This window comes from Nipponia nippon, unplaced genomic scaffold, assembly GCF_047370975.1.
Source record: "Nipponia nippon isolate SJK-2023a ecotype South Korea unplaced genomic scaffold, ASM4737097v1 scaffold_18, whole genome shotgun sequence".
In the NCBI taxonomy this organism is placed as follows: domain Eukaryota; kingdom Metazoa; phylum Chordata; class Aves; order Pelecaniformes; family Threskiornithidae; genus Nipponia; species Nipponia nippon.
In genome coordinates, this window is record NW_028262334.1 from 10,000,963 (window position 1) to 10,027,006 (window position 26,044).

Here is a 26,044-nt window from a genome sequence, read left to right on the forward strand (position 1 = left end):
GCGCTGGGCGGCTTTCGCCAGCCCGCGAGGGCCTGCAGCAGTTGGGGAGCGCGTTCCTCTGTTTGGCTGCCTCTCACCACGTTACACTCCCGTTGTGTGGTGCCCAGTCACTGCCATTTATTTTAGGGTTGCTTCCAATCCTCATGTCGGAGTTTTCAGACTTCCAAGCTAGCTGTGTAGCCTGTGCAGTGCTCTCGGCCTCTTCTCGCACAGTCTGATAAGCAAGAGATCGACTGAAAGTAGGTTACCAGGTCTGCCAGGCTTGTGTGCCTGCTCAGTCACAGCTTTGACTTAGTTCATGTTCGGTGCACGGAGCTGAATTTGTTGCAGTGATCTTTGGGTGCAGAGGAAAGGGTGAATGTTTAACTGAAGTTCAGTTAAACCGCTGCTTTCCATAGCTTGAACGTGCTATTCTGCACTGCCTGGGCTCTGCTGGTCTTCCCGCTCTGATCTACTACCGATAAAGAGTTTTGCACCCCTTACTCTGTCCAGAGATCTCTTTCCCACTTCTTTTTATGTCATTCTTAGCTTAAATACAGGCTCCAGTTTGGCTGATATGTTGTTGTCTGTACATTAAAACAGGTTATATTTAATACGCTGTTTCAAAAAGATCTCGTAAATCTCCTCAACAGTCTGTCGTAAAGGAGAGGTCAGTAACTCCTCTCTATTCTCCGTTTCGTGTGCACAGAAATTCTTGCCACTTTGAAGGGGCATTCTGGCTTGGTGAAAGGGCTGACCTGGGATCCTGTTGGAAAATATATTGCCTCGCAGGCTGACGACCGAAGTTTGAAGGTGTGGCGGACCATGGACTGGCAGCTGGAAACCAGCATCACAAAACCCTTTGATGAGGTACTTCAGAATGTGTGACCGTTTAAAGTGAATGAACGAAAATTGTAAGAATAACTCTGATTCTGCACAAACGTTAGTTAATTTAACAGTGCCGAATCAAATGAAACTGTCAGATGGCAGATTCCGAAGTGTGTGTGTGGTGGGAAGAGCTACTTTCTCACACAACGTGATTAAATTGAGACTCTCGCTGCCATTGGATGTTGTGGGTGCCAGAGGTTTATGTGGGTTATGTAAACAATTAAGTAAATTCCTGGAAATGTAGAGGTCATTCCAAGGAAGTATTGGCACGCTAATTACATTGTTATTGCGTTCTTCCCTATGCATCCTCTATTGGCCATTATCAGAAAGGAGATAAGTGCTTAGGAAAGATCGTTGGTCCGTTATGACTTTGATCAAGAGATCAAATTTCCGGGGACAGAAGCTGGTGCTTAGCGAGCGGAGTGTTTTGCAGCGACCTTACGGTGTCGTGATTAGTGCAATTACTCTTAGTAATAGGCTGTAAACGCCTAAATTCACGTGTGAGCTGGTGTTGCAAGCTGAAGTCTCATTACCAGCCGTTGGTAAGCTGCAGCCCTGTCGCTAACCAGGACTGCGATGAGTGCTGAGTGCACAGTGTCCAAAAAGGCTTACATTTTGTTGCCTTTAAAGTTCTTCCCCTTTTGGTGGGGCTCCGTAAGTGACGCTAGATCACCTGTATAAACGTGGCTGAAGTCCTGAGAATTGTACGTGGTGTCGTTCTTCTATATTCACAAAAGACTTACTTTGTAATCGTATTCCCTAGCTCTAAAATTTAAATAGTTTGTATTAAAAATCCTTTGTTTGCCAAACACTTTTAAAGCTCTAGTATGGTGGGTTTTTTTGATTCTTTTTGTCAGTGTGGAGGGACAACTCACGTGTTGCGTCTTAGCTGGTCACCTGATGGTCACTATCTCGTTTCCGCTCATGCCATGAATAATTCTGGACCTACTGCTCAGATCATTGAGAGAGATGGATGGAAAACCAACATGGATTTTGTCGGGCATCGGAAGGCAGTTACAGTAGTGGTGAGTGAGTGATAGTAATTTAACCCTGAAGTAAAACTCCCCATAGGTGCTTTTTGATAATTCTGTGCATAAATGGGACAAGAGGTGGACATAGGCGTCAAGATTAGTACAGCAAATGCATGGTGGTGTTTAAAAAAAAGTCAACTGTACGTGTTGGAAGCAATCCGCTTGCTCTTGGGATAAGAGAACTGGACATAGATGAACAAGGTAAGAAGGGGGAGTACGGGAGCACGTTAGGAATGCCAAACCCTACCTTTGTTAGCTGTTCAGTGACTTGATTAAAGTGACTTAGGTTTCTAGTGGGTTCCTGATCGCTAGTAAAATTAATGTTATTTGCCATTCCTGTTAAGGCATTCAGAAAGCCTCTTAAGAAAGCACGTGCTGCTTCTGGCGGTGCTCTTACAGAGTCTGGTTAGGGACTTTGTTTCTATGAAATGTTTTTTTCACTCTTAAGTGGAAAACTTGTTTGTAAAGCAGATCTCCTACTAAACTGTAATTACTGTAATAAAATCTGGGGCATCTCATTTGTTCAGAAATTCAATCCAAAAATCTTCAAGAAGAAACAAAAGAACGGGAGCTCCACCAAGTCAAGTTGTCCCTACTGCTGTTGTGCTGTTGGTAGTAAGGATCGATCTCTGTCCGTCTGGGTAAGTGGTTTTTTGCTGCCTTTGACTGATGCGATCATTCGGATAACTCGAGGGTTTAGCACACAGGTCATGTGTACAGCATTAAGTCTTACATTTAGATCCGTGTTTAGGTTTCTTTCTTTCTGTTACAGGATTAGCTGGGGCGAAGGAAGCGGATCGGTAGTAGTTCATTTCTCGAAAGCCAAGAGCAGCTAGCAGCCCGTGGCAGAGTGTGCTGCCCTGGTGAGGGGGAGGAACTGTGCAGGGAAATAGTGTGCACCCACAGTTGTTAAACATAATTCAGCCCTGTCTTCTTCCTATGTCTTTTACTCGTTCTTCATGTCAGTCTCATAAGAAAAAGACTTCTCCATGTTTAGCCCACCTACCCGTTAATCACTCTTAGAGTCGAGCTTTGTTAGTCTTGCTTTTATGGGTACGAGGAGAATATAGCAGGCAGAGGGTAGCTGTTCCTGACCACATATACGGCTCATCTTTCCGCTTCGCTCTGGCTTCAGTCCCTAGCTTCTGCCTTTGCGATGGAAAGGAATGTGAAAGTGAATGAGCTTTTTAAGTATGTGTTCAAGTTTACAATACCTAGCTTGGGTTTTACTTTAAAATCTACGCTAAAATTGTTATTCTGGCTGAGAAGGGTAGCTATTTTCACATTTATAAATGCAAGATGGGTTGTTTGGCAACTGCAAAGGACAGGGAATAAATTTAACTGATTTGTAAAGCTTTGTGATGAGAACATGTGCCAGAACACACCAATTGCTAACTGCAATCTACTATTTATAGATTCCAGTGTGATATTTATCTATCAATCGCTAAATGCATAACACTAAATCTCTTTCTGGCAAAGCTACCAGTGCATACCCCTATCAAAGTATCACTCTCAGTGTATTTTACGTTCTATTTAGATTATGATTTCACTTAGGGTGCCTGTTGAGGCTGTACTACGTATTATAGAGGTGCGAAGTTAGAGACAGTCTTTGCCCTGAAGAGCTTCATAGATATATATACAACACAGACCTATGGGAACATAAAAGAAATAACTACTGAAGATGACTGCTACGCTACGTCTGTGAACCTATGAGCGTGAAACATCCTACATCACGTTGACTTCTGCTTCATTTCAGTTGTACTATATACTATAGATACTAAGTCCATTAGTTTAACATTAAAGAGCTTAAAATGTCTGATTTAGAACAGGTTACTGGGAATCTTCATATTCAGTTCCTTGTTACTAAGCCAGTTTATAAGTGTAGAGGAAGAATTGAGTCAAATTCCCTTTGCTCTTAATAGGCTTCACTTAGACAAGTGGTCGGAGCGAGGACATGGAAACCTAATCTGTTTTCTGTCTTCCTCTTGTGCTGGCAGTTTGCAACATCCGTATCTCAGTCAGGCTTAGAATAGAAGCAGCCTTTAGCACCTGCGGAATTGCTTTTTGAGTGGTAGGGGGTGTTCCTTGACTGCGAGGTGAAGGCGAAGTTGGTTAAGAAATTCAGTCTGCGTTTCAGAAAGGAGAGGGTTGAATGCCAGCTATTCTTCTCCAAAGGGTCTCTGTGCCAGCAGTGGAGTGGGTAACCCGGTGCTTCGGATACACCATCGGGCACGCAGCTGTCTCCTGGCCGGGTCTTGTTTGGTCAATAGTGTTAGACTCTGGGGGAGTATTAATGTGGTAACATTTGTGGTGGCATAGCACTTCCAAATTTCTGAGTGTTGTTTCTTCTGTTTTAAGCTCACGTGTCTGAAACGACCTTTAGTTGTCATACATGAGCTGTTTGACAAGTCTATCATGGACATCTCCTGGTAAGTTGATTTCTGCTGTTTGTTACAAAAGCCAAAGTGTTCCTATCGACTTCAGGTACGCGCATTAACGGGAAATTCCTTAAAACCGTACAGGTTGGAGCTGTTGGAACACAGGTAATCGGTTCCTGAAGGTTTTGGTTCTGCCGCAGCATCTTTGGCAGTAATGTTAGCAACTAGCATGTGGTCACTTGAGATTGTGTAACATTAAAAAGTGAATAAAAAATAATATATTTAGAACATGATGCAGTAAAGTACCTGTGGAATGAGTTCCTACGTGTTATGATTCTCTGAAATTTTTTTCACGGAATATGCATTTTATACCATGGCATGGTGGACCTGGTGAATTTTATGTGCATTACATCTATGAAAAGTTATTGCACTATACGGTTATGACAAGTTCAGGTGAACCTTCTAGGCCAGTCTTTCCATCGTGCCTAAGGAGACAATATACCAAAAGAGAAAGTTCTTTCTTTTTTTTTTTTTTTAATGTTTTATATATACTCATTTATATACACATACACGTTACTCACTCATCATTTGAATGCCTGAAGGATTTTAATGTATAAAAAAAGTAAATGCAATAGCTTTTGGTTTTAGTAAAAACTGCAGTCGCACCGTGCGAAGGGTGTAAATTGCTCCGTGTTGAAGAGTAGCAGGGGCTGGTCCTGTAGCAGGTCTCAGAGAAGGGGTAGCGAACCTGCTGCGCCCAGCACGCCCCATCCGCCAGCCAGAGGCCGCAGGAGAAGGCAAGTGCTGAGCTTTCCCGGGAGGCTGCAGGACGTCGCGGGCGATGTGGGTTGGACAACCCGCTTTCCCAGCAGGCTGCTGCCCGAATCTGGTTTTCCTCTTTCTGCAGCGAGTGGTGCTCTCCTCTCCTGCTTTCTTCCGAAGGCCTGGTCATAAAAATGCGGAGGTTAATAGATCTTTGTTCGCTGCAAGACTTGAATAATAAGGGAGAAATAACTGTGAGACCACTCAGTAAATGGTATTAAAAACCCACCCTGCACCTATGCATCAGGTGATTTACTGAGTGAAGGGTTCTGTCCAAGAGAAGGCTAATGTGTTTTTCGTGATAGGCACGCAGCTGATTCCATAGGTTGTCTTGATTCTAGCACTTCCCAACTTTTGAAATTCTACCTTAATAGCTGTAACCATCTTGGTGGTTTTATGCTGTAAAATGTAAAGCTTACACTTGTATAACTTCTGTTTTCTGTGTGCCGTGTGGCTTTTGCCATGAAGCTCAGTGAAGCACGATAAAGTTTTCAAAACCAAAACATTTTTCTTTCATTAATAGATTAAGGCTAGAAAGCCAGTAAGTGGAATATTTCATGAGAAGTGCTGCCATTGTTGTAGTACAATAGCTTTGAATAGTTTTGTTTTCCTGTAGTGTTTTCTGTTTCTCCATCTGCAGTTTGCACATTTTTCATGGCATGAAGACATTGGGAGTAAGAGCTGGTTAACATTTTGCAGTTTCTGAGGAAATGGCTTTGTGGGATATTTGAGAGACAAAGGATCATCAGGAAGCTTGTTATTTTATATCCTGTTTACAAATTGAAATGTATGGCGAAAATGTCGATAATACGGAACGTTCCCAGAAGCGTGCTGCGGTCTGAAAACAGACTGAGTAAATTCAGAGAAATCTGATACTATTATATTCTTATAGCTGTCTTGTTTCTATTTTGAAGTTTTAGACTTGGATCCGTCATCGTAATATCTGAACGTGATTATGTTTTCATGGAACAATTGCTTGGATCCAGAGGTCAATAGGAGCTCGGCAATTTTGTCTGCTAAGCAAGCAGAAAACTCAACAAGATTTTATCTTTTTCTAACTTGGATAGTGTTGGTTAACCTAGTTACACGGTGCTGAGCCTAACTTCTCTGGATGTGATGCTATCAGGGCACCATGAAAAAAAGATGTTTTCAAACACCGATAGCCATGATGGATGTAATATATTTGTAGGCCTTGCTGGACTAATTTGGATGGGACTTCAGAGTTCTGCCTGCTTCCCTTTCCTCTTCTTCCTCGTCTGTCCTCTGTAACAAGTAATCTGTAAACCACTACGTCGCTGTCTCTGGAAGCTCTATAATTGGAAGTTACTGGGATAGCAGTCAAAACTCATCAAATTTTTTTTTTTTAAATGTGCAATAATGGGTTATATATGGAAGGTTATAATTCCATTAAGACTAGAATGTATACTTTCTCCTCGCTCTCTTCCACCAAGAAAACCTTTTGAGACCTCCAGAAGAGGGTCACAATGTAGCCCCACGTACAAGAACATGTGCAGTTTGCTTAAAAACCCAAATAATGAACAATGACAAAATCAAACATATGTTCTTGTTAGTACAGAGATTTCTGGGCTGCTCAGATGCACGCTTTGCTTTCTTTTTATTGCTGTCGCCTCAGACAATGATAGAGAAGAGGCATTTACCCAACATACAGAGCTTCTCTCGCAAGAGTCTCATCCCTTCTCCTTCCTAGCTTGTTTATTTGGACTGTAAGCTCTTCATAGGAGTGGGCAATCTGTTACTTGTTTCCCACGCATGAGGAAGCTCCATCTTCCATGGGCCCCAAACAGCGGTTTATACAGCCTGAAAAGAAGTGTATTGACTGCCTAGCTGCTGCAGGCCCCTCTCTTCACCCCGTCCCATTAGCACGCAAATTTTGTACATCTTTTGACGGAAATATGTTTGTGATTTTCTCTCATCGTTCGTTGCGAACGCTATTCTGTTTTACCCCTACAGCAAGGTGCTGATCACGCCATGGGTCGGGGTATCGTTCTCATGCCACCTTCCTGCCCGCAGTCTCCAAAGGAATATCCGCCCACGGACTCCTGCTGCCCGGCACCCTGTCTCCTTGCTGTCCCACTCTGGTTCCATCAGTAGTTGCTGTGATAATAAACCTTATGCTAAGATTCTTATTGAGCAATTTATCGTATTGCCCTTTTGCATCAATGAAAGAGATTGAAAACAAAGCTGGACCTTTGTTTCCTTCAGGACGCTTAACGGACTCGGTATCCTGGTGTGTTCCATGGATGGATCAGTGGCGTTTTTGGACTTTTCCCAGGATGAACTCGGAGATCCGCTCAGCGAGGAGGAGAAGGTACAGTTAGCACTCAGAGAATCTGTGATCATATTTAAGGGATGTATTGATTCAATTAAAATATTGGACTATTTATAGAAGTATGTAGTGACTGATTTCCATATGACAGGAAAAAGCGTTCTTGTCTACTTTACCAATCGTTAAAAAAGAGTAGTCAAGAAATGAATTTGTGGTATTAGTTTCTATTCTGGAAAGCAAGTCTATTTGGAAAGCATCCGCTTGCTTACACATCATTATACATTTGAAGTAATTATTTGGCCAAGGAAACAAGGAGTGGGTGCTTCAAAACACTTTAAAATTACTCTTTGACTTGCATATATGCAAGTCTTTTTAAACTGATTGCTGTTGGCTGTTTTTTCTCTCATTGCTATTAGCAACTAAAGCTTTGAATTCCAATTATTTTAGGTATTCATGTAGTGTTAGCTGAAAATATAAAGAAAAAAAATGTGTAGTGTATAAATGATACAGAGGGCATTTGCATTTTATGGATTCCATTAGATTTGTGTGATTCCATTCCATTAGAATTAGTGATGTCATGCTAGCAGTTGCAGTCGCTCTTTTTGTGCGATACGTTTTTCATGCCCACAGAGCAACATTCATCAGTCCACCTATGGCAAAAGCCTAGCCATAATGACTGAAGCTCAGTTGTCGACCACCATCATCGAGAATCCAGAGATGCTCAAGTATCAGCAGAGGCAGCAACAGCAGCAGGTGGAGCAGAAGAACGCGGCGATTAGGGAAGCATCTGGGACTGCGGCAGCGGCTCCCAAAGTGGCAAGCATGGTTAATGGGGAGAGTCTGGAGGACATTAGAAAGGTAGGTGTTCTTGGGTAGTCACTTCATCGTGTCAAGTACTAAGCCGGTAAATATCAAGCTGCTTATAATAAAACCAATTTCCGCTTCCTTATTTGTGTTGACTGGCACCTTTCGGCCCGTGAATGGCCCAGTTGGCGTTACCGGGATTGCTGAAAAGTTAAAATGCTTTTAAGCAGAAGAAAGACTCTGTGGAAAAAAGCTTGTGGACGTTTCTGTGGCGTGCGCTGAATTCTCGGTGTGCAGAAAGGAAACCAAAGGTAGCGAATAACAGTCCAGTTCTAGACTGTGCTTCAGATTCTCGGTGAAGGAGGTTGAAGGCATTATTTAATTCTCCTCTAAACACAGAACGCAACTTGTAATGCAGGATTCAGTGCACACAGATGAGAATGTTTCGGACTTGACTCTAATGTGGAGAGAATCAGAATTCTGCTGTGCTCTGTACTATATGAACTTCTACTTAAAAAACACCTACTATTGATCAAAAAAAAGTTGTGGTATTAAAGTGCACTTGTATGAATAAAAATGTAATTCATTCTGTTTATGCAGTAATAGCACGGTTCAAAGACAATTGGAAAAAATCTTTATTAACAGATTTTTAACTGAGGAGCATCTTTCATCTAATACACCTATTCTTGTCAGTTGGGAAAAAGAAAGAAAAAGGAAAAAAAGCATTTCCTGTTTATCGGAAATAATGATGAAATATATTTCCCAACAGAATCTTTTAAAAAAACAAGTTGAAACACGAACAGCAGATGGCCGGAGAAGGATCACGCCTCTCTGCATAGCTCAGCTGGACACTGGGTATGTTTGGAAGCGATCTTTAAAATCCTTCCTTACCTTTTTATCTTTTTTGTTTCTTTTTCTTTTTTTCTGATGCAAACTAAGAATTCTGACATTTTAATGTTATGGCATCTAAAGCGCTTGCTGGAAATACCCTGGTTATACTTACGCAATGTAGTTTCAACCTATGTTCTCCTAGCTACAAGATCTCATGTCTAATAGATAAGGCGAATTCTCATTGTCTACCGTTACAGATGAGCGAACAGTACTCTAATGTATTGCAGGTTCCTGTCGACGTTAGTAGTGGCTTTGGCGTCCTTTGTGTATGAGAAACGACCCTGGAAATTTAGGTGTTGGTGGTTTATTTAGGTTGTATATGGGTATCCACGTGTGGAAAAGGGAAGAATGGAATAAATAGTTTAGTTAAAAGTATTCTTTTTCAATTATTTGTAAGTGTTTTCGAGAAATATATTTGTCATTTGTCTTTTTGCTTAGGGATTTTTCTACAGCATTTTTCAATAGCATCCCAATATCTGGATCTCTGTCTGGCTCAATGATGTCTTCTCAAAGTAACCAGCAGCTCATGTCATTAGATTCTAATGCAGCAAATTCCCTTAATACGTCAAAGCCTTCTGTAGAGCCAACAGCAGCCAGTATAAAACCAACAGATGATGCAGCCAATAAAGATGGGTCAGTATTTGCAGTTTTGTTTTTCACTTATATGACTCTGTTTAGTTTTTAATTCTTGTTTACAGTTCTGTAATCAAGCAATTATTAAAGTGGTTTCCTCAGCTCAGAACTTCGAGTCTAACGTTCCTGAAAACATCAAGATTTTATTAGTATTTGGTCACTTTAAATAGTGATAAATCAGTAATGAATAAATCCATATGCATAGTTCTGGAAATGAACTTCAGTGCAATGAGGTACACAGTTCATCGCTAGTGCGCTGACAAATTGACTTGCTTGTAGATACTGGGTTGCTCTCAGTAAATAATAGCAGGTTTTCCAGCAATGGAAGTAATGAAGCCTGTTTTCCATCAAATTCTCGCCTGCGTCCTGTAGATCTCTTCCAACTGGTAGCCCTTCTTCCCTGTACGACAGCCCGTCGGCGCACAGTGACCCTGACCCGTCAGTGCCCATTGGCCAGTGAGTCTTTCAGGTTAAGGATGGAACAACTAAATTTTACTTGCCTTTCCCTCAGTGGTAACAGTGACTTGGTTTCTTCTCCTCAATGCATTTTTATAGCATTTGTAAGAACACAATGTCATTGGAACCTCTACCACTCCATCAACTTTAGATGAAATTGGCCACAGATTAAAAAATGAGTGGGTAGGCTATGAGAAATGATTGGCAGATGAAACTATTAAGTCTTCTTTTCTTTGGAAACAGGAGTCCTAACAGTTATCTTAGAGCCATTCCTTCTTTCAATTCATTCTCTGAATGAATTGAAAAATCTCTAAAGTAAACAGCTATTCAAATAGCAGATCCCTGGAATGCTTTAGTGTGGGGAAAACACATTCCTTTGCCTTAGAGTTATGCTTGGAAAGGCCTAATAATTAGTTTGGATTCAACAACAACAAAATCAAAACCTGGCATGAATTATTTCAGCCCAAATTGTTTGATTGATAAGCAGTGGAATATAATCTTGTAATGGAAAGTATTTGGTAACCTGAACAAGGGGTAAAACCGGGAACCCCGGTCATCATTTACAATAGTGATCCTTTCCCTTTGGGTACGTGAGTACCAGCCGAAAGTATGATTTCATTCCTGAATTAAAAATACAGAATTAATGAATTAGGGTCTTTTAATCTAGGTATATCTATGCGGCCACATGAAGCTCTTAGCCCTGAGATGTATCATAAACAGCTTTTGCGAGTAGGCAAAGCTTGCGAGATACTGATACCTGAAAGGGGAAAAAGCGTATCATAATTCATGTATGTACTTGAGTGAAAGGTTTTCAGTGTGGTTTCTGGGCAGCATAACGAATGCTAGCTAGTTGTCATGAGCAATGCAGGTCACCAGTACTAAATTTCTTTCAATCCTTGTTTTCCCGTCCCGTTTACTGACAGTGTAAACGCTACCTCTGCCTCAACTGCTCCTCCTGCATCGTCTTCCTCTGTGCTGACAACTCCATCCAAGATCGAACCTATGAAAGCATTTGATTCTAGATTTACAGAACGATCCAAAGCCACCTCAGGGACTGCTGTTGTAACAAATACAAATCAGACTGTTGTGGACAGGTAAGACATAGCCTGGGGGGAAAAAAAAAGAGGAGGATAGTAATGCGGAGCGTTCAAACAACGCTGATTCTCTGTGGTGGGGATGTTGTGGTGCTGGCACTCCAGAAGCTGTCTTGGGTCTCTTCCACAACGGGAGGGAAGGAGACGGCTGTGAATAGGTAAATTCTTTGCTGACAGTATCCCTTTGTACATTTGTCTCCGGCATTTGGGATCCAGCAGACTCCTCAAAATATTCTGAGTCAGAACTATTGTTACAAGAGGCTGCGTGTGCGCCCGCCTCCGTGTGTGGCTCCTTAGGAGAGAAGAACAGCCAGCCTGCATCTCTGCCCAACAGGGAGATTGACTTCAAGATAAATTACCATACCTCTCTGCAGAGGGCCTGTCATCGTCAGAGCTGCAGATGTATTTCAGTTTTATGCCTTGAAGGCATGCAGAGAAGACACTTTGATTTTAAGGGGTTTTGGCTCTGGATCCACATGATTTCAAAAAAAGAAGAAAGCCTTTGGTTTTGTGACGTAGCGTGGTAGGACATAAGTATCCCTCCTTCACCAAAACACATGGTGGAAAAAATAGCAGCCTCGAGAAAGAAGTATGTAGTTCCCCAACTTATTATCAGTCAAATGTGTTTCTACTAAATACCTCAATATTTTTATAACAAAGGGTGCAGAAGAAAGATGTATTAAATTACTCTCGTAATTGCTTCTAATGTGTCAGTAACGTATGGATAAAAGTGCGTTGTTTGGCATAACTCAGATGGCAAGGAAGAACGGTTTGGATTACGCAAGATATTTCTAGGAAGTCGAGTGGTTATGGAATAAGTGTCAAACCATTGTTGTGAGTTAATCACCAGCTATTGGAGGGAATGGGACGAGTATGACTAAATGACCTATTTTAGTGTGTAATGATTAACAGGAGCTCCCAGGGATTCGTACGTTGTCTTCTTTAGTTCTATTGTATTCCTGAAATGGAGAACGGAGCAGTGAGGTCATTTGTACGGTGTGCAGATATGCATCTTACTTACAGTAGTCAGAACTGAATGGGACAACTTTTGGGGACGGACGACAGAACGACAAATGAAGTTCTGTATGAGTAAGCGGGAAGTGTAATGTCCATCGGAGCGGGAAAGGTGACCCGCTCTTGCACCTTACGGAGCGCTTAATTATTTGTATCAACCCAGGGGAAGAGGTCTGATTGCAACTGGAACTAAATGTTAAAATAAAGTTGTTACTTACAGCTTTACCCAGTTGCTACTGCTAGTTTGATTAATTTTTTTAAAGTAGAGAATATGTCTGGTCAGCATACATATATATTGCACGTTGTACTTTTGCGGAGGATTTGCCATACCTCTTCGGCTTCCTCCTCCTGCCTTTGTGCGTATTGAAATGCAGTCAGACAAGGCTAAGGATGTATCTTCTTACCTACAAGAATGCAGTGCGTGAGATATGTGGTAGCTTTTGGAATCGGCTTGTATAAAACGTGAAATATGTTTTGTTTTTTTTACTTGCTCAGACTGAAGGATCAAAATGTAATTAAAGACAATAAGCCCAAGGATATTCTGGAGAGCAGCAGTGACAGTGAAGAGAAGATTCCAGCTGCTAAACCACTCAGTGCACCCAAACGGAAGCTGGAACTTGAGGGAGAAACGGTAGAGAAGAAGAAAAAAGGAAGGCCTCGAAAAGACTCCAGACTTGTACCAGTAACTTTAACTGTTCAGGTGAAATACATCAGATTCCTTGTGGCTTTCAATGTTCGTTTAATAAAGTCAGTCCCATGCTGACTTGTTCCCTCAAGTCAGGGAAACACCAGTAGCGTAAGTCCCTCAGAATTTTTAGCCGTCCCTCTTCCTTGCCTTTAAAATTATTCTTTTTAAAATTCAAGATTATAAAAAGCAGATGCACGTGGTGTGGCAGACGTGTCCATCCTTTCTATAAATGTGCAGCTACTTACCAGCACACCAGGTAGCGATAGCCGGCCGAATGACTGCGTAGAATAAAGCGGAACGCCCTTAGTGTTTGGTGTTCTGCGGTGGCGCGTGGCCCAAGCGCAAGGGCGCGACGTGGGTATGGTGACTCCGATGGGTATGAATTTCCTAGGAGCTGGGAAGCAGTAAGTTGAGTTAGAGCGTCCATCATTTTAGGGCATATAGATCCCTCTGTTTTCACCATTCGGAGCTTGGCCTCTCCATGTGGCATACCAGAATTTCTGTTAATTAGTTCCAGCTGAAAAGTGGCAGGGGGGAGTGTCTATAAAAAAAAAAGACCACATTTAGTTCGTTTTTGTTTTGTTTTGTTTTTTTAATTCTTAAAAGTATATTAAAAAAATTGTATTTATACAACTAATTGGAAGAAGATTAATATTTGCCATTGGCATGAGTTGGAATTTTAAAAAAATTTTTTGTCTTTCAAATTCAATGTATATTATAGAATATCTTTGGTTTTAACTTTTTTTAATGGAGAAACTTAACCACTTTTGCAATTTCTTTTTTTTCCAGTCCCCAGCTACACTGGCCTCTGAGAAGGATGCTGCTTGCATCTCTGCACCAGCGTTAGCACTTAAGCTGCCAACCCCAATCCCACAGAAATCGTTTACTTTGCAAGTAAGTAGACTGGGGGGGGGGGGAGCTTAATACTTAAAAAATCCTGCTTATTTTTTTTCAAATATTCTTAGATTATTCAGCATCCTTTGATAAATTAACATTTGGATACACGTATTTGTTCAAGCAAGCGAGATGGTATACTTCAGCTTCTAAGAATATGTCTATCTGAGAAAAGTTAATGACAAATCAGCTAAAAACAGGACACTTTGGAACTAGCTGAACTTCAAAGAGGAATACCTCTGGTTCCTCAGTCCCCCCTCCTGGCTAACCAAAGGGTGTCGTAAAGATAAGAGGCCCCCACAGGAGTAACTGCTGCATTGTTACTGCGGACCTGTTGATAGTACAGTGCCGAAGAGAAAAAAGAAGTGTTTTCCGAGAGCTCTCTGGGGATGCTCCACGTCTGGAGAGACTGGCAAATAGTATTCCTTTAGGTATTTATTTATGAAATAACTTTTCTGCGCGTTTAGGCTGTGGTAGTCTGGTTCTAACTGCGAGATTGTAGGGAGACTGGGCATATCTAGACTTGATCTGGGCCCTTAAGTAGGAAGCACAGACTAGCACAACCTTCCTTCATCCTTATGCTCCAAATACAAGGAACTTATTTGTGTTGTAGCCAAGACTGATTTTCACAGGTCTGCTTCTTTTGAAGTACCACAGTGTATTTTGACGCCATCTTAAACAGAGAATGCCATACTTAAATCCATTCTTAAAGGTGGCGTTGTTTTGGATCTAATAGTAGCTGCTGCTTTTTTGAGTAGTTCTTTTCCTCTTCCAAAAAGTATTTTATTTTTTGTTTCTCAGGTAAGTTCAGATCCATCAATGTACCTTGAAGTGGAGAACGAAATGACCGCAGTGGGAGGTTCAAAGTTGAGCAGGTTAAAGTGTAATCGAGAAGGAAAGGAATGGGAGACCGTCCTCACCAGTCGGATTCTGACTGCAGCAGGAAGCTGGTAAGAGTATGTTTTGGAGGAGGTGGAAGCCTGCAGAAGAGATGTAGTCCTGAAGGCCAGAAAGCATTTTTAGGGGTACAAAAGTACGCTTTAGGGAAAGTTAATTACACCTAAACCCACATATTTACAAATAAGCAGAGGCTCTAAAAGTATTTTTTCCTACTTATTTTAAAAAGTTGATTAACTGGATCACTTCTATTAGGGATTTTTGTGATTCTTTGTGCTTGGCTCAAGATGTCTTCTTTCTCTTCCCACTAACCTGGTCTGATACGTTGATGCTCTTAAACTCTTATCCCGTGGAGTTTTTTGTAGGGATTCTGACTTATTTCTGTTGACGACTGCTATTTGCTGATTTTATCGCCCCCCCATTGTAATTTTTACACAATCGCTCTTAATAAACGTTTTATAGGTAAAAATATGGACTGCTCTTAGTCTTAAGACCAGTTTCACTCTGAGTGTTAGCTCTATGCAGTCTTAAAGCATCACAAATTGTCACTAGCCAGTTACAACTGTTTTCCTGTGTATTTACATTTCTCCTTTAAATTTCTTCATTAAAGTGGACTAAATCATGGTACGTGACAGTTGTTCAAGTGCTGACAGCTAAAGAATGAAAAATTTGGAACGGGATGTTTTGTGATGTGGAAGTATTTTCCCGAGTCGTCTTTTCTCTTTGTTTTTCTCAACTTTGCTTAGTTCCAACCTCAGAGTTTAAACTGAAAGTACGTTTCTGAAGCCTGAGCCAGGAGATTCAGTATTTGTCACAATTTTGTGAAACATTTTTTTAACTTGAGTTTTATGCTGATTCTCCAGTAACGCCCTTAAGTTGTTAATATTTGTAGTTAGGAGTAATAGCTTTTATTACACAGGCATGCGTAATTGAAAAATTAGACAAGCTTGCAGACATACAAGGCTTTGTCCGGGTCTGAAAAAGCAGCAATGGATTTTAAAGCTAAGTACGTGTTCAGGCCTGAAGAAGAGCTTGTGTGTACCCAAAAACTTTACTGATATTTCCAGCAATGCCACGTGGTCTAATAAAAGATACGATCTCGGCCTGCAAACCCTCTGCCCGTCCCCTTAGACCATTATAGTTATAACCAAGGTAAGGAGGCATAGAACGCACCTATAGATAATCTGTGCGCTTCTTGAACTTTTTCCTTTGGTACCCAGGATTTTTTGAAAAGCTGTAATAGTTACCTCTTGGGGAATTAGCCCAAGTTGTACGATAAATTAAGAAATCAGCCTGGTTTTATGCTACTTGCATTTGACAAAATCTAAATGGTTTTTTTGATATCTCTCTTTTTTTTTTTTTTTTTAGTGAGATTGTAAGTGTAGCCTGTGAGAAACGAACATTGTCAGTATTTTCAGCTTGTGGTCGTCGCCTTCTTCCCCCTATAATATTGAACACACCCATTTCCACCCTGCATTGCACAGGTTCTTACATCATGGCTCTCACCACTGCTGCTACGCTCTCTGTTTGGTAAGTGCCAGGGGAGGCTGCAGCCGCTGGCTGGGCCGATTTGTATGGGTAGCTGTTCGATTGTGTCGATGCATTGCTGTTGCAACTGAGGCTTAAACCAAAGCAGGTCTGAACACAAGTCCATTCGAGGATATAATACACAGAGTTAATTGGGCAGGGCTTGAATCCTGTTTGTTTTCTGTTCTAGGATGGTCCATAATGTTGAATTTGATTCCAGAAGGAAGACAGATGATCAGCTAGAAGTTACTAGTTTAAACAGCCTCCCTAGGATAGATTTGTGTCATGCGTGTGGAGTAGATTGAGGGGGGGGAAAGAAGAAATATGGGTATTTCCAACTTCCATCATACTTGGCCAAGAAAGTGCATGAGTTTCAGAGTTGGAAGTACTCCAGCCATCTTCAGGATACCAAGATAAAAACTGCAGTACTTGTTTACAGTTGTTGAATTTAATCTAATGTCTCATGCAATTCAGAGCTCCTAGAGGAGTTATTTGGATCCGTAGTGTTTGTTTAGCTGTAATGAGGTTTCCTGACAAAGAGCCATAGAAGTTGTTCTCTGCTATTGACTTCTGGCTTGCCGTAAGGGGTTTGAGTTTGCCAAAGTCATTTTGTCGAAGCAATGAAGAAAATGTCAAAACCAAAAAAACCCAACGCCCCAAAAAACCCCACTTGGTCATGAATTTTGAAGAAGCACATTTGTTAAATGATTTTGGAGCTTTCAGTTGGTTTTAAACTGCAGACTTGTCCTTTTGTCTCTTTCAGGGATGTGCACAAGCAGACAGCCATTGTTCGAGATGAGTCTTTGCAAACAATATTTTCAGGTAATAGAAAGGGTCATTTATTTACCAACCTTTGGGCCCACCTGTACTGTTTAGTGCCATTTATGAATATTCTGAAATGTCACAAAACCTGAAAAGCCTAAACAAATAATTTTGCTTCGTTATTGTGTAATAAAGGGAAGTCATTGGCAATGTTGAAATACAGTAGAAATAACTGAGATGAGAATATCAGCGGTTAACAGACTTGTACAAGATTCTGTAGCTATTATATTCTGGCTTGCTTCTGAATGTGAAGATTCAGTGTTGTGAAGATCACAAACCAAATTTTTTATGTAAACCTGCAATTACAGCAATTTCTCTGTGTGCGCGTTGCACGTATATTATCTTAACGATGAACAACAACTGACTGTCTCAAATTTGTTATTTCAAAATCTTCAGTTTCTATCATTGCCAATGTCTGGCACAAACCAAATTATCAAAAGGGCAGTGTCTCAGAGCATATTGGCTTCTATTTTAGCTTTAATCCATACCGTACTAATCAAAACTCCCTAGAGAAGTAGTTGTACTAGCAGTTTGCAAATGTCTTCATTAGAGGTTACATGCACAAACCCTGGAATATGCTGGGAAATGGGAGACTCCAGCTACCCCACTTGTACTACGTTCTTAGAGAGCACACTGTTCGAAGTGTGCTGGGCTTCAGAATTTTAACTTAATGGGAAAAAGAAAGATAAAGGCTTCTTGGGTTACAGAAGACGTGGCGGAATTGCTGAAGATTGCCCCTAGATATGGAGAACGTTTCCAATTAAGCCAATGTTCTGCATAAATTGCAGCATCAAGATTGATAATGTATTTTGCAAGAGAGTGATTTTAATGCTACTGCGCTGAGCCTGGTGCTCACCGTCAGGATCTTGCATCTTGACCTTCCTGCTGGTGCTCGGGAATAACATTTACTGACCTCTGTCTGTTGGTTGCTATGACTGATAATTAATGGTGGATAGCATTTTTTACCATTATGAATGTTACGCAAGACTCCACAAGAAATACCTTGGTCTGATTTGACTTGTAGGAAGCGATGCAACTGTCTCTCAGATCTTGCTGACTCAGCATGGTATACCTGTAATGAGCATGTCCGATGGAAAGGCGTACTGTTTTAATCCTTCTCTTTCTACATGGTAAGTTAATATATTATTGCCTGCTTTTACAACTTGGCTGAACCGATGTGTATTCTGATGTGCTGTTTCACTCCATATTTTGAAGGTTATTCTGAGTAGGAACACACGCCAGGCTGAGTTTTGCTTTGGTTCGCTATTGTATGTCTATGCTTTACTCTGTTGTATTCTTATGATTTGTTATGTTTAAAATAAATTTTAAAAACGGAAAAGTTAAATTACAGGTTACTTTATCACTCTTTCCTACACGGTGCATACTCTTTTACTTATTAACATACACCTGTACCTGCTTTTGCTGATGTACGTCAGTTGAACCTGGCAGTTGGCAATGATTAAAGATAAGCTAGCCTTACAATTCACTTTTTTATGTAAAAGAATGTACTTCTGGAAAACCTGTCAAAACAATTTTCAGGGTTTCGTTGGGAGTTTAGACTTGTTAAAATTATTTTGCCCAGTTTCCAGAGAAAATAAGACCTATGCACTCCAATCCTGAACGTGTATGTGCCTGACGTTGTCAGTCCCCATCTCTCCTTAATATTTTTTTGGACCTGATGACCAGTCACGTTTGAAGAGAGCTCTTTGTCTGCAAGATGCAAAAGTTTAATGAAGGTAGTAAGTCAGGTAGGGGAGGAGGGAAGAAATCATTATACCTCAGAGATTTGCCCTGCAAGAGTCACTACTGATGTCCTAAACACAAGGAAAGGCTGCGTAAGTCTGTGCCTTATTGGGAATCAGCTAGACTTTCCCCATGGATTGTCTTACTTCTGTGAAGGCATAAGTTCCCATACAAAAATTTCCATAGTTAAATTATTTACAGTGTCTTTCCAAAACAGATTCCTTGTTGTCTTTCTAAGAGGAAAAAACATGTTGCAGTCTTAATATAATTGTGGTACCTAGTGCAATGAGCATGCTTGACGAAAGGGCTTATTGTTTTAATTCCTCCTTAGAATAATTGTTACTAGTCAACTACTTGATGTGACTCCTTTGGAAAAGAAAAATACACCTTATTTGTTCTTTAGATAAGCTGAGAAATTATGCCGAAATTTTCCCAGTCAATAAGGAGCAGAGGACAGACTCGCAGCCATAATTCTGAATTTGCTGTCACTTCTTAGTTTGTACCACAGCTTTGGAAATACATAAAAGAGCAATCCCCTTAGTCATCACACGAATTTAAACATGATAAAGCAGTAAAGGGTATTTTAAATATTTGTGCCATTTTACCTCTGAGCTGTCTGGAGGTCTAAACTTAGCACTGGTTTGAGCCGCTGATTCTCTTGGCATCTCAGAGCAGTGAACACGATATCCTTGATGAGGTGTGGGAATGCCAGCTGTAACTGTCAGCCCCCTCCGTAGGAAGGAGCAGCTGTAATGTATGGGAGAGATCGTCAACACGTGTGATCTGGGATGATGGGGGGGGGGGGGGAGACCTGACGTGAGGTAAAATCAAGTTCGTAACGAGAAAGTCATTACCTGCCTTCGCTCCAGTCTTCGTTCTGGGGCGTGACTTCCTACGAGATGTAAAATGACAAATAGAAAGTTCATTTCCTTCAAAACTAAGGCTAAGTTGTATTATACAATCAATGCATATTGTGAGCTGTGAGGGTGGGAGGGACGTTTCCCTGACAGCACAAGCAGACTTTGGACGTGGCGTGGGAACAGCTGGGGTCCGTGGAATTCCTGAGCGCCTCAGTGGTGTGTTTTTGGTTATCTGTCAAAATGCAAGTCGGGCTTCGAGGCAGAGTAGAGCTGGATCCCCTGATGTCGCTGCCTACTCTCCTCAAACTTGGTTTTTGTTTGTTTGCTTTTTTCCAGGAATCTTGTTTCTGACAAACAGGACTCTCTAGCACAATGCGCAGACTTCAGGAACAGTTTACCGTCCCAAGAAGCCATGCTGTGTTCTGGGCCCTTAGCTGTAATACAGGGACGAACATCCAAGTACGCACGTAACTGCTTCGTTTGATCAGCACGTTTGTCTTTCTTTTTTCCCTATTATTTATTCATGTGCTTGAATCAGTGAGTTAATTCCTAAGACGCTAATGGCACTGAAAACTCTCAGTAGCTCATAGGGCGGGGGTTTTTTAAAACCTTTGCACATTTATAGTCTGTTTTGAGATTTTTGGGGGGCAGGAAAGCATGCTCTAAACTTCATCATTTTAAGGCTTTTCTTTATTGGATGGATAAAGTATTTGACGATTCTGTACATGTAATATTTTGATTAGCTAGGCTGAATTTCTTGCACTTTACATTTTAATTTTTAGTTTACCAGCTTTGGAGTAGGCCTACAAATTTTGAGTAGTTCACTTGTCCTCAAGGGATCTATTTAATGAAGTCTTTGAGAAGGTTGAGTGATTAGTCATCTAATGCATATTTTCAACATCTGAAAATATCACCAGGGAATTGTGTGAGCCAGAGCAGACTCCTGTAGGTAATTTAATAGCCCATCCTCACCTGGATTTTAATTAGATTTCCCAGGCAGATTTCTGTGCTATTTCTGTCCTTCACATCTGAGTTTAATTTTTTTGGTGGTATAGAGTTGTATGATTTCATTGGTGTTCTCTTGGGGGGGGGGGGGGATGACAGGGATTAATTGGGAAATACATTTGAAATCCAAACAAGCAACATTCTCTTTTTTTAGAGAGAGAAAATATCAGACTGAAAAATTAGCAGTTTTTTCTCAAAAAGGAAATAATTGGTTACTTTTTTCAAATTAGCCTTCTTATGACAATACGTCTATTTGCAAGAAATCCTTTAAATGCTTTAGGCTAACTTTATATCTGGTGTTTGTTTCGCGACTTTCCCCTGTGAGGGGCAAAGAAAGGTAAAGGCAGTCATCTTCATTGCCTGTAAGCACTGAGGAGCGCTTGGTCACTGAAAAGCACGTGTTTTTAAAGAGAAGACAGATGAAGAGGAAAGGAGCAGGAGGCAGAAGACCCTCTGCGGACCCTGATATTTGTAAATGGCCCCGTGGGGGGAAGGCAGCCTGCTGGGAAGCGCTGCCTTTGTCACTAAAAGCTTGAGCTCTGGAAGCACTGGGTGCCTCTGAAAGATTAAATGTAGAATAGCTGGTACTACAAACACGTATGTTCCTTCAACTAGTGTCTGATTCTCTGGCTGGCATGTTCATTCTTCTTTGGTTTTGTAGTTCAGGAAGGCAAGCTGCAAGATTGTTCTCCATGCCTCATTTAGTGCAACAAGAAACAACGCTTGCATACCTGGAGAACCAGATCGCAGCAGCACTTATGTTACAGTCCAGTCATGAATATCGCCACTGGCTCCTTATCTATGCACGGTACCTAGTTAATGAAGGTGAGACCTGCCATGCTGTGTTTCTTGTTTGCAGCTCTGATGGATTTTTAAGAAACGCTCTATTCACGTCACATCTGTGTATGATTGCACTTAACGTTCTCCTTTTAGCACTTGGCTTCTGGAGTCAGTGTTTACATAAAACCGAAACAAACCGCTGAGGCGCATTTGCTTCCCATAGCGCTCGCTACTGAGGAGCCCCGTTCTGACACGCAGACCGTGCTCTGGGGAAACAGTGCCGCCTGCGCGCTGCCACAGCAGGAACTGCGGTGTGAAAGAGTCCCGTGGTCTGCGGGGCATAGCGTGCGCGGTACCTGGCGGCAGCTACCGACGTGTCAGGGGAGCCAGCAACACTGTGCAACACACGTAACGTTCCTCAGCCAACTGACAATGGCTGCCTGACGTGAAGTGGAAGAGTTGCTCCATCTCTGACACTTTGCACCAGAGCGGATAAAACTGCAGAGAATTTGCTTCTGTCGCTTGCACTTTATACTTTTTTACATTCTAAAATTTCAACAGCCTGTACTGGTGAGCTCCACAGCTTAAATTCTGTGAGGAAAGAAATCCACAAGCAAGGTTGCTTGTGTCTGTTTTGTATTTGAATACACCGTATCTCTATGCTGTGATGTTAAATAAGGTTAACCAGCTGACTTTTGTGTTTCTTGGATTCTAAAGATCTCCGTATCTCTGCTTGTCTGCATTCCAAATTTAGTAGTTCCCACTGTATTAATTCAGTCTTATTCCTCCCCACGCATAATCATTGCACACAGAGGGAAGCAAAATGGTTCGTGTTAGGCCACCTAGTAGGTGTTGGCAGAATTAAAATCAAGCTCATTAATTCTTGCCTTTCGACCCCTACCTTATTTAACAAGAGAGCCTGATGAACCGCCTATGATTCTCTCTGTCCTTCCCCAGTAGAAAATACAGTGTTCTCCTTGGGTCATACGTTAGAGACGGTTATGCTTTTGAAAGTCTTCACTAACTGAGGACCTCTCTCTGGTGCGTGCAGGGTTCATCCTGCACTGCGCAGGTCTCTCTGCCTCGGGTGTGTGCGCTGCTTTGCCATGCCTGTCTTACTCTCTCACTACTTTTCTAGACCTGCTAAATTTTGAACATTGCACATCCTGCTATTGACCAACTTTATTCCTAAAATGGTTCCAACGTGAATTCTAATCCATTAAAATACTCAGTCTGTTATACCTTGATTGGCAAGTTACTCTTGAACGGATGAGGTTTTTGGGCGAATAAAGCTGGCCCAGAAACTGTGTGTGGTTTTATTAAAGGTTTTCTTTTACTTTTTTTTTTTTAACTCTTGTGCATATTAATTGGATCCATTTTAATTTTGTTATAAGCTCTTTTAAGGGTTTGAGAGACCCCTTCTAGTTTAGTAATGTTTTGTTTCAGAAGGATGTCTGGTGGTTTGGGGGGTTTTTTGTGGGTTGGTTTTTTTTTTTAACTGCTGACTCCATTTTTCCAAATTCACGTATTGCCATTAAATGCAACCTAACAGCTTTTCCCCTTCACTGGTTTTCATCTCGTGGCTTTCCAACTCTTGTGATCTCTCTTTTGTATTCGTTCTCTGGCTGTTGAAGTCTGTCAGTTTTCCAATGTTTTTTGGTTTGCTTGTTTTAAAAGCAGGTATATTTGGGGGGGGGGCAGTGAGGGTTGAGATCAGGGCAGCTCTTAAAACAAACTGGAGTAACGACTTCTGTTTTTCTCCCTGTTGTAGATCATCTTTAGTAATGTTTTTGGTTTTGAGAACTTAAAATAAAACCCTTCGGAACTCTAAAATAAATCCTTTACAAATCATCTTATCTTTCCAAAGATTTGCTGTTAGAAGAATAATTACTTTTTTGGAGATCGATGTTTTTGGCTTTATTTTATTCTAGATACTCTCCTGAATGTTGTCAGTTATGTTGTGCGTGGTTATATATAGTGAAATGCTTATGAATGTGATTTTATTTTCTGATAATATTCAGGGTTTGAATATCGTTTGCGAGAATTATGCAAGGATTTACTGGGTCCAGTCCATTACTCAGCTGGAAGTCAGTGGGAATCAACAGTTATGGTAAGTCCTGATAGTAGCTTAACAAAGAATGAGGAAGAGTTTCCCAGGAAAATGACAGAACATGGATAGACGGTAGAACTTAAAATACAATTGAACATAGTGGCAAAAAAGCCATCGCAAATTATTTTTGCTGACCCAGGAACCCTTTCCATACTCTGCTCTAATCTCACAAGCAGGCTTCCTCCCATGGCACTTGTATTTATTCCCCGTGAAATGGCAGGCAAACGCGTAGGGCCCCACTCTCGGCTCTGGTGCTGCCTTGAGCGTCACGCAGATGGAGCAGAGTTGCCTGTTCAGGTCTCCACGTTCTTCAGACAGCAGCTTTGACATCGTGACGTGCCAATGAAGCGTCTTCCTTTCCCAGAGCGCGTCTGGAGTCTGTAACTGCAGAGGCTGCACCAGCACCAACAGTGTATATAAATGTAAAGACAGTTTTTATTCTGGGAGTCCTGTAAGCAGAGTAAGAACGTAAAATACGCAGCCCTCTCCAGGCAGGAAAAAAGCCATGAATCTTCAACAGCTCTGTCAGATACTTTCATGACATCAAGTAATACATTCTGCGGATGCTTTTGTGTTTTTTGCGCAGGGTTTACGGAAGAGAGAACTATTGAAAGAGCTTCTTCCTGTTATTGGACAGAACCTCCGCTTCCAGAGGCTTTTCACAGAATATCAAGAGCAGCTAGACATCTTGAGAGACAAGTAGCATTTCCCCAGATTTTTCCTGCGGGGCCTGGTCCGAGAGCAACTGCTGAACAGCATTCACCAGAGGCAGAGGAGGAGCGAGAGCCCGCTCAGCAGGGACACTCCTGAAGAGAGCAGTGCCGCAGGGGGCCCAGGTGCTTCAGGAGCGACCTGCTTTAGTTTTTAAAGAAGCTCACAAGTGGATCCGTGACAGCGATGAGTGGATGAGCTAGACCGTTTCCCAAGGGAAACTTAACCATCGAAGCTGTGGCCTCTGTTTCTGTGGAAAGTCGTGGATATGTACTTCAGGGGGGTCCTTTTGGATCTGGATCTCATTTTAATATCAAAACTAGCTGAGAACTGTTTGTGGGGTTTCTTGGATGTCCTGTGAAAAGCACAGTACTTCAGAGTACACTGAACAGCATATTTAACCCTGTTTAGGGTTTTTTGCCCGAGGATTTATTGAGGCTCAACACTATATTAAATTAGATGAATGAGCCGCGTAAAAAGAAATTTCATAAATATTAAGGTATTATGCAGCCAATAGACTCTTTCCTGTGAATATAATAATAAGAGGCTGTTCTAACACATGGACTATTTTTGTACTAGAATTTGCTAACTTGTAATATGGAATTTTATTTGGCCGATAATCAGGCTATCTCTACAAAGTCATCTTGTAGGAAACTTAACTCTAATTACAAAAGCTATGTTTCAAAATAATTCTACCAAATTAACATGTCATCATCTGGTTTTTAATTTTTAAATGTTTGTAAAAGGCATTTGGGGGGGGGGGGGATACAAGGGGGTGGCTCTTTTTGTAAGTACAAAAATAAATGAACATTGCATTGGTTTAAAAAACAAAAAGCAAAAACATGGTCTTGAATTATTACAGAGGGCACAGGCATCTCCAGAAATGTCAACGCAGGCTGAATCATGCTAACGTGTCTAGAAATAAATAATACTGTCTGGGTGATCTTTTCTCTGGAAGCGTGATCAGACAAGTACTTGTGATCTCCCTAGAGCAGCTACACCGTTTTCTCCTGGAGCCGCAGCTCAGCCGAGGGAGCGGAGCTGTGTGGGAGCGCTCATTACCTCGGGCAACACAAAGCAAAACGGGCTCCCCCGACCACTGCCGAAAGCGTTCAGCGCTGCAGCGAGAAGGGAGCTCCGTGCAGTTACGGCCACGTTCCTCGTCTGGCATTTCGTAATAGCAAAGTAGTGCTGGTGGCCTGCCAGCAGCTCGCTTGTGGAGTGCTTTTGGAATTCCACTGAAACCAAATCAATCAACTTGTTTTCTTCCCCAAAGTATGCTTGGTGCTGGGAAAGAAGCAAGTGTACGGGTTGGTTCTTTCCAGGACCTAACTATTTATTGCCTGACTTGAGATGTTTTTGAGTAAGAAAATCAGCATTGAAATGAGTAAGTGTATTTAAACCCTTGTAAAAGGGCAGTTTCTCCCCTAAACTTCTAGCAGAAACAACCACTATCCTTCGCCCTCGGCCAGGACAAGGACTGGCTGCGCTACTCTGGGCTTCGGCTGAAGGGGACTGACCCTCTTCAGAGGCGGCTCTGCGGTTAAGTGGTTGTCTGGATCCCGGGGGAGGGATGCCTTCTTTAAGGCAACAAACCTCCACATTTGGAGGGGTTTGTTGCCTCTGGTATTCAACTGCCAGACCCGACAGACACCAGATTACTTCTCCGTACAGGAATCTCGTGTGCATGCTGACTGAAGTGTCTTAAAGAGCAATAAAAACAACTGACT

General features: G+C 41.6%; 1 protein-coding gene across 1 annotated transcript in view; it reads left to right on the plus strand.

The window, feature by feature from the left end:
• Nucleotides 1–25,061, plus strand: part of HIRA (histone cell cycle regulator) — a 37,857-nt gene extending 12,796 nt beyond the window's left edge. Inside the window, exons 7-25 of the mRNA XM_087754627.1 lie at nt 689–849; nt 1,725–1,892; nt 2,426–2,539; nt 4,257–4,327; nt 7,322–7,427; nt 8,016–8,243; nt 8,959–9,044; nt 9,519–9,713; nt 11,093–11,263; nt 12,773–12,977; nt 13,755–13,859; nt 14,661–14,809; nt 16,125–16,286; nt 17,047–17,105; nt 18,130–18,235; nt 20,045–20,167; nt 21,375–21,538; nt 23,515–23,603; nt 24,190–25,061. Of these exons, the coding sequence (XP_087610753.1) occupies nt 689–849; nt 1,725–1,892; nt 2,426–2,539; nt 4,257–4,327; nt 7,322–7,427; nt 8,016–8,243; nt 8,959–9,044; nt 9,519–9,713; nt 11,093–11,263; nt 12,773–12,977; nt 13,755–13,859; nt 14,661–14,809; nt 16,125–16,286; nt 17,047–17,105; nt 18,130–18,235; nt 20,045–20,167; nt 21,375–21,538; nt 23,515–23,603; nt 24,190–24,306 (2,579 nt within the window). The 3' untranslated portion in view covers nt 24,307–25,061. The remainder of the gene's footprint in view (nt 1–688; nt 850–1,724; nt 1,893–2,425; nt 2,540–4,256; nt 4,328–7,321; nt 7,428–8,015; nt 8,244–8,958; nt 9,045–9,518; nt 9,714–11,092; nt 11,264–12,772; nt 12,978–13,754; nt 13,860–14,660; nt 14,810–16,124; nt 16,287–17,046; nt 17,106–18,129; nt 18,236–20,044; nt 20,168–21,374; nt 21,539–23,514; nt 23,604–24,189) is intronic.
• The last annotated feature ends 983 nt before the right edge of the window (nt 25,062–26,044 follow it).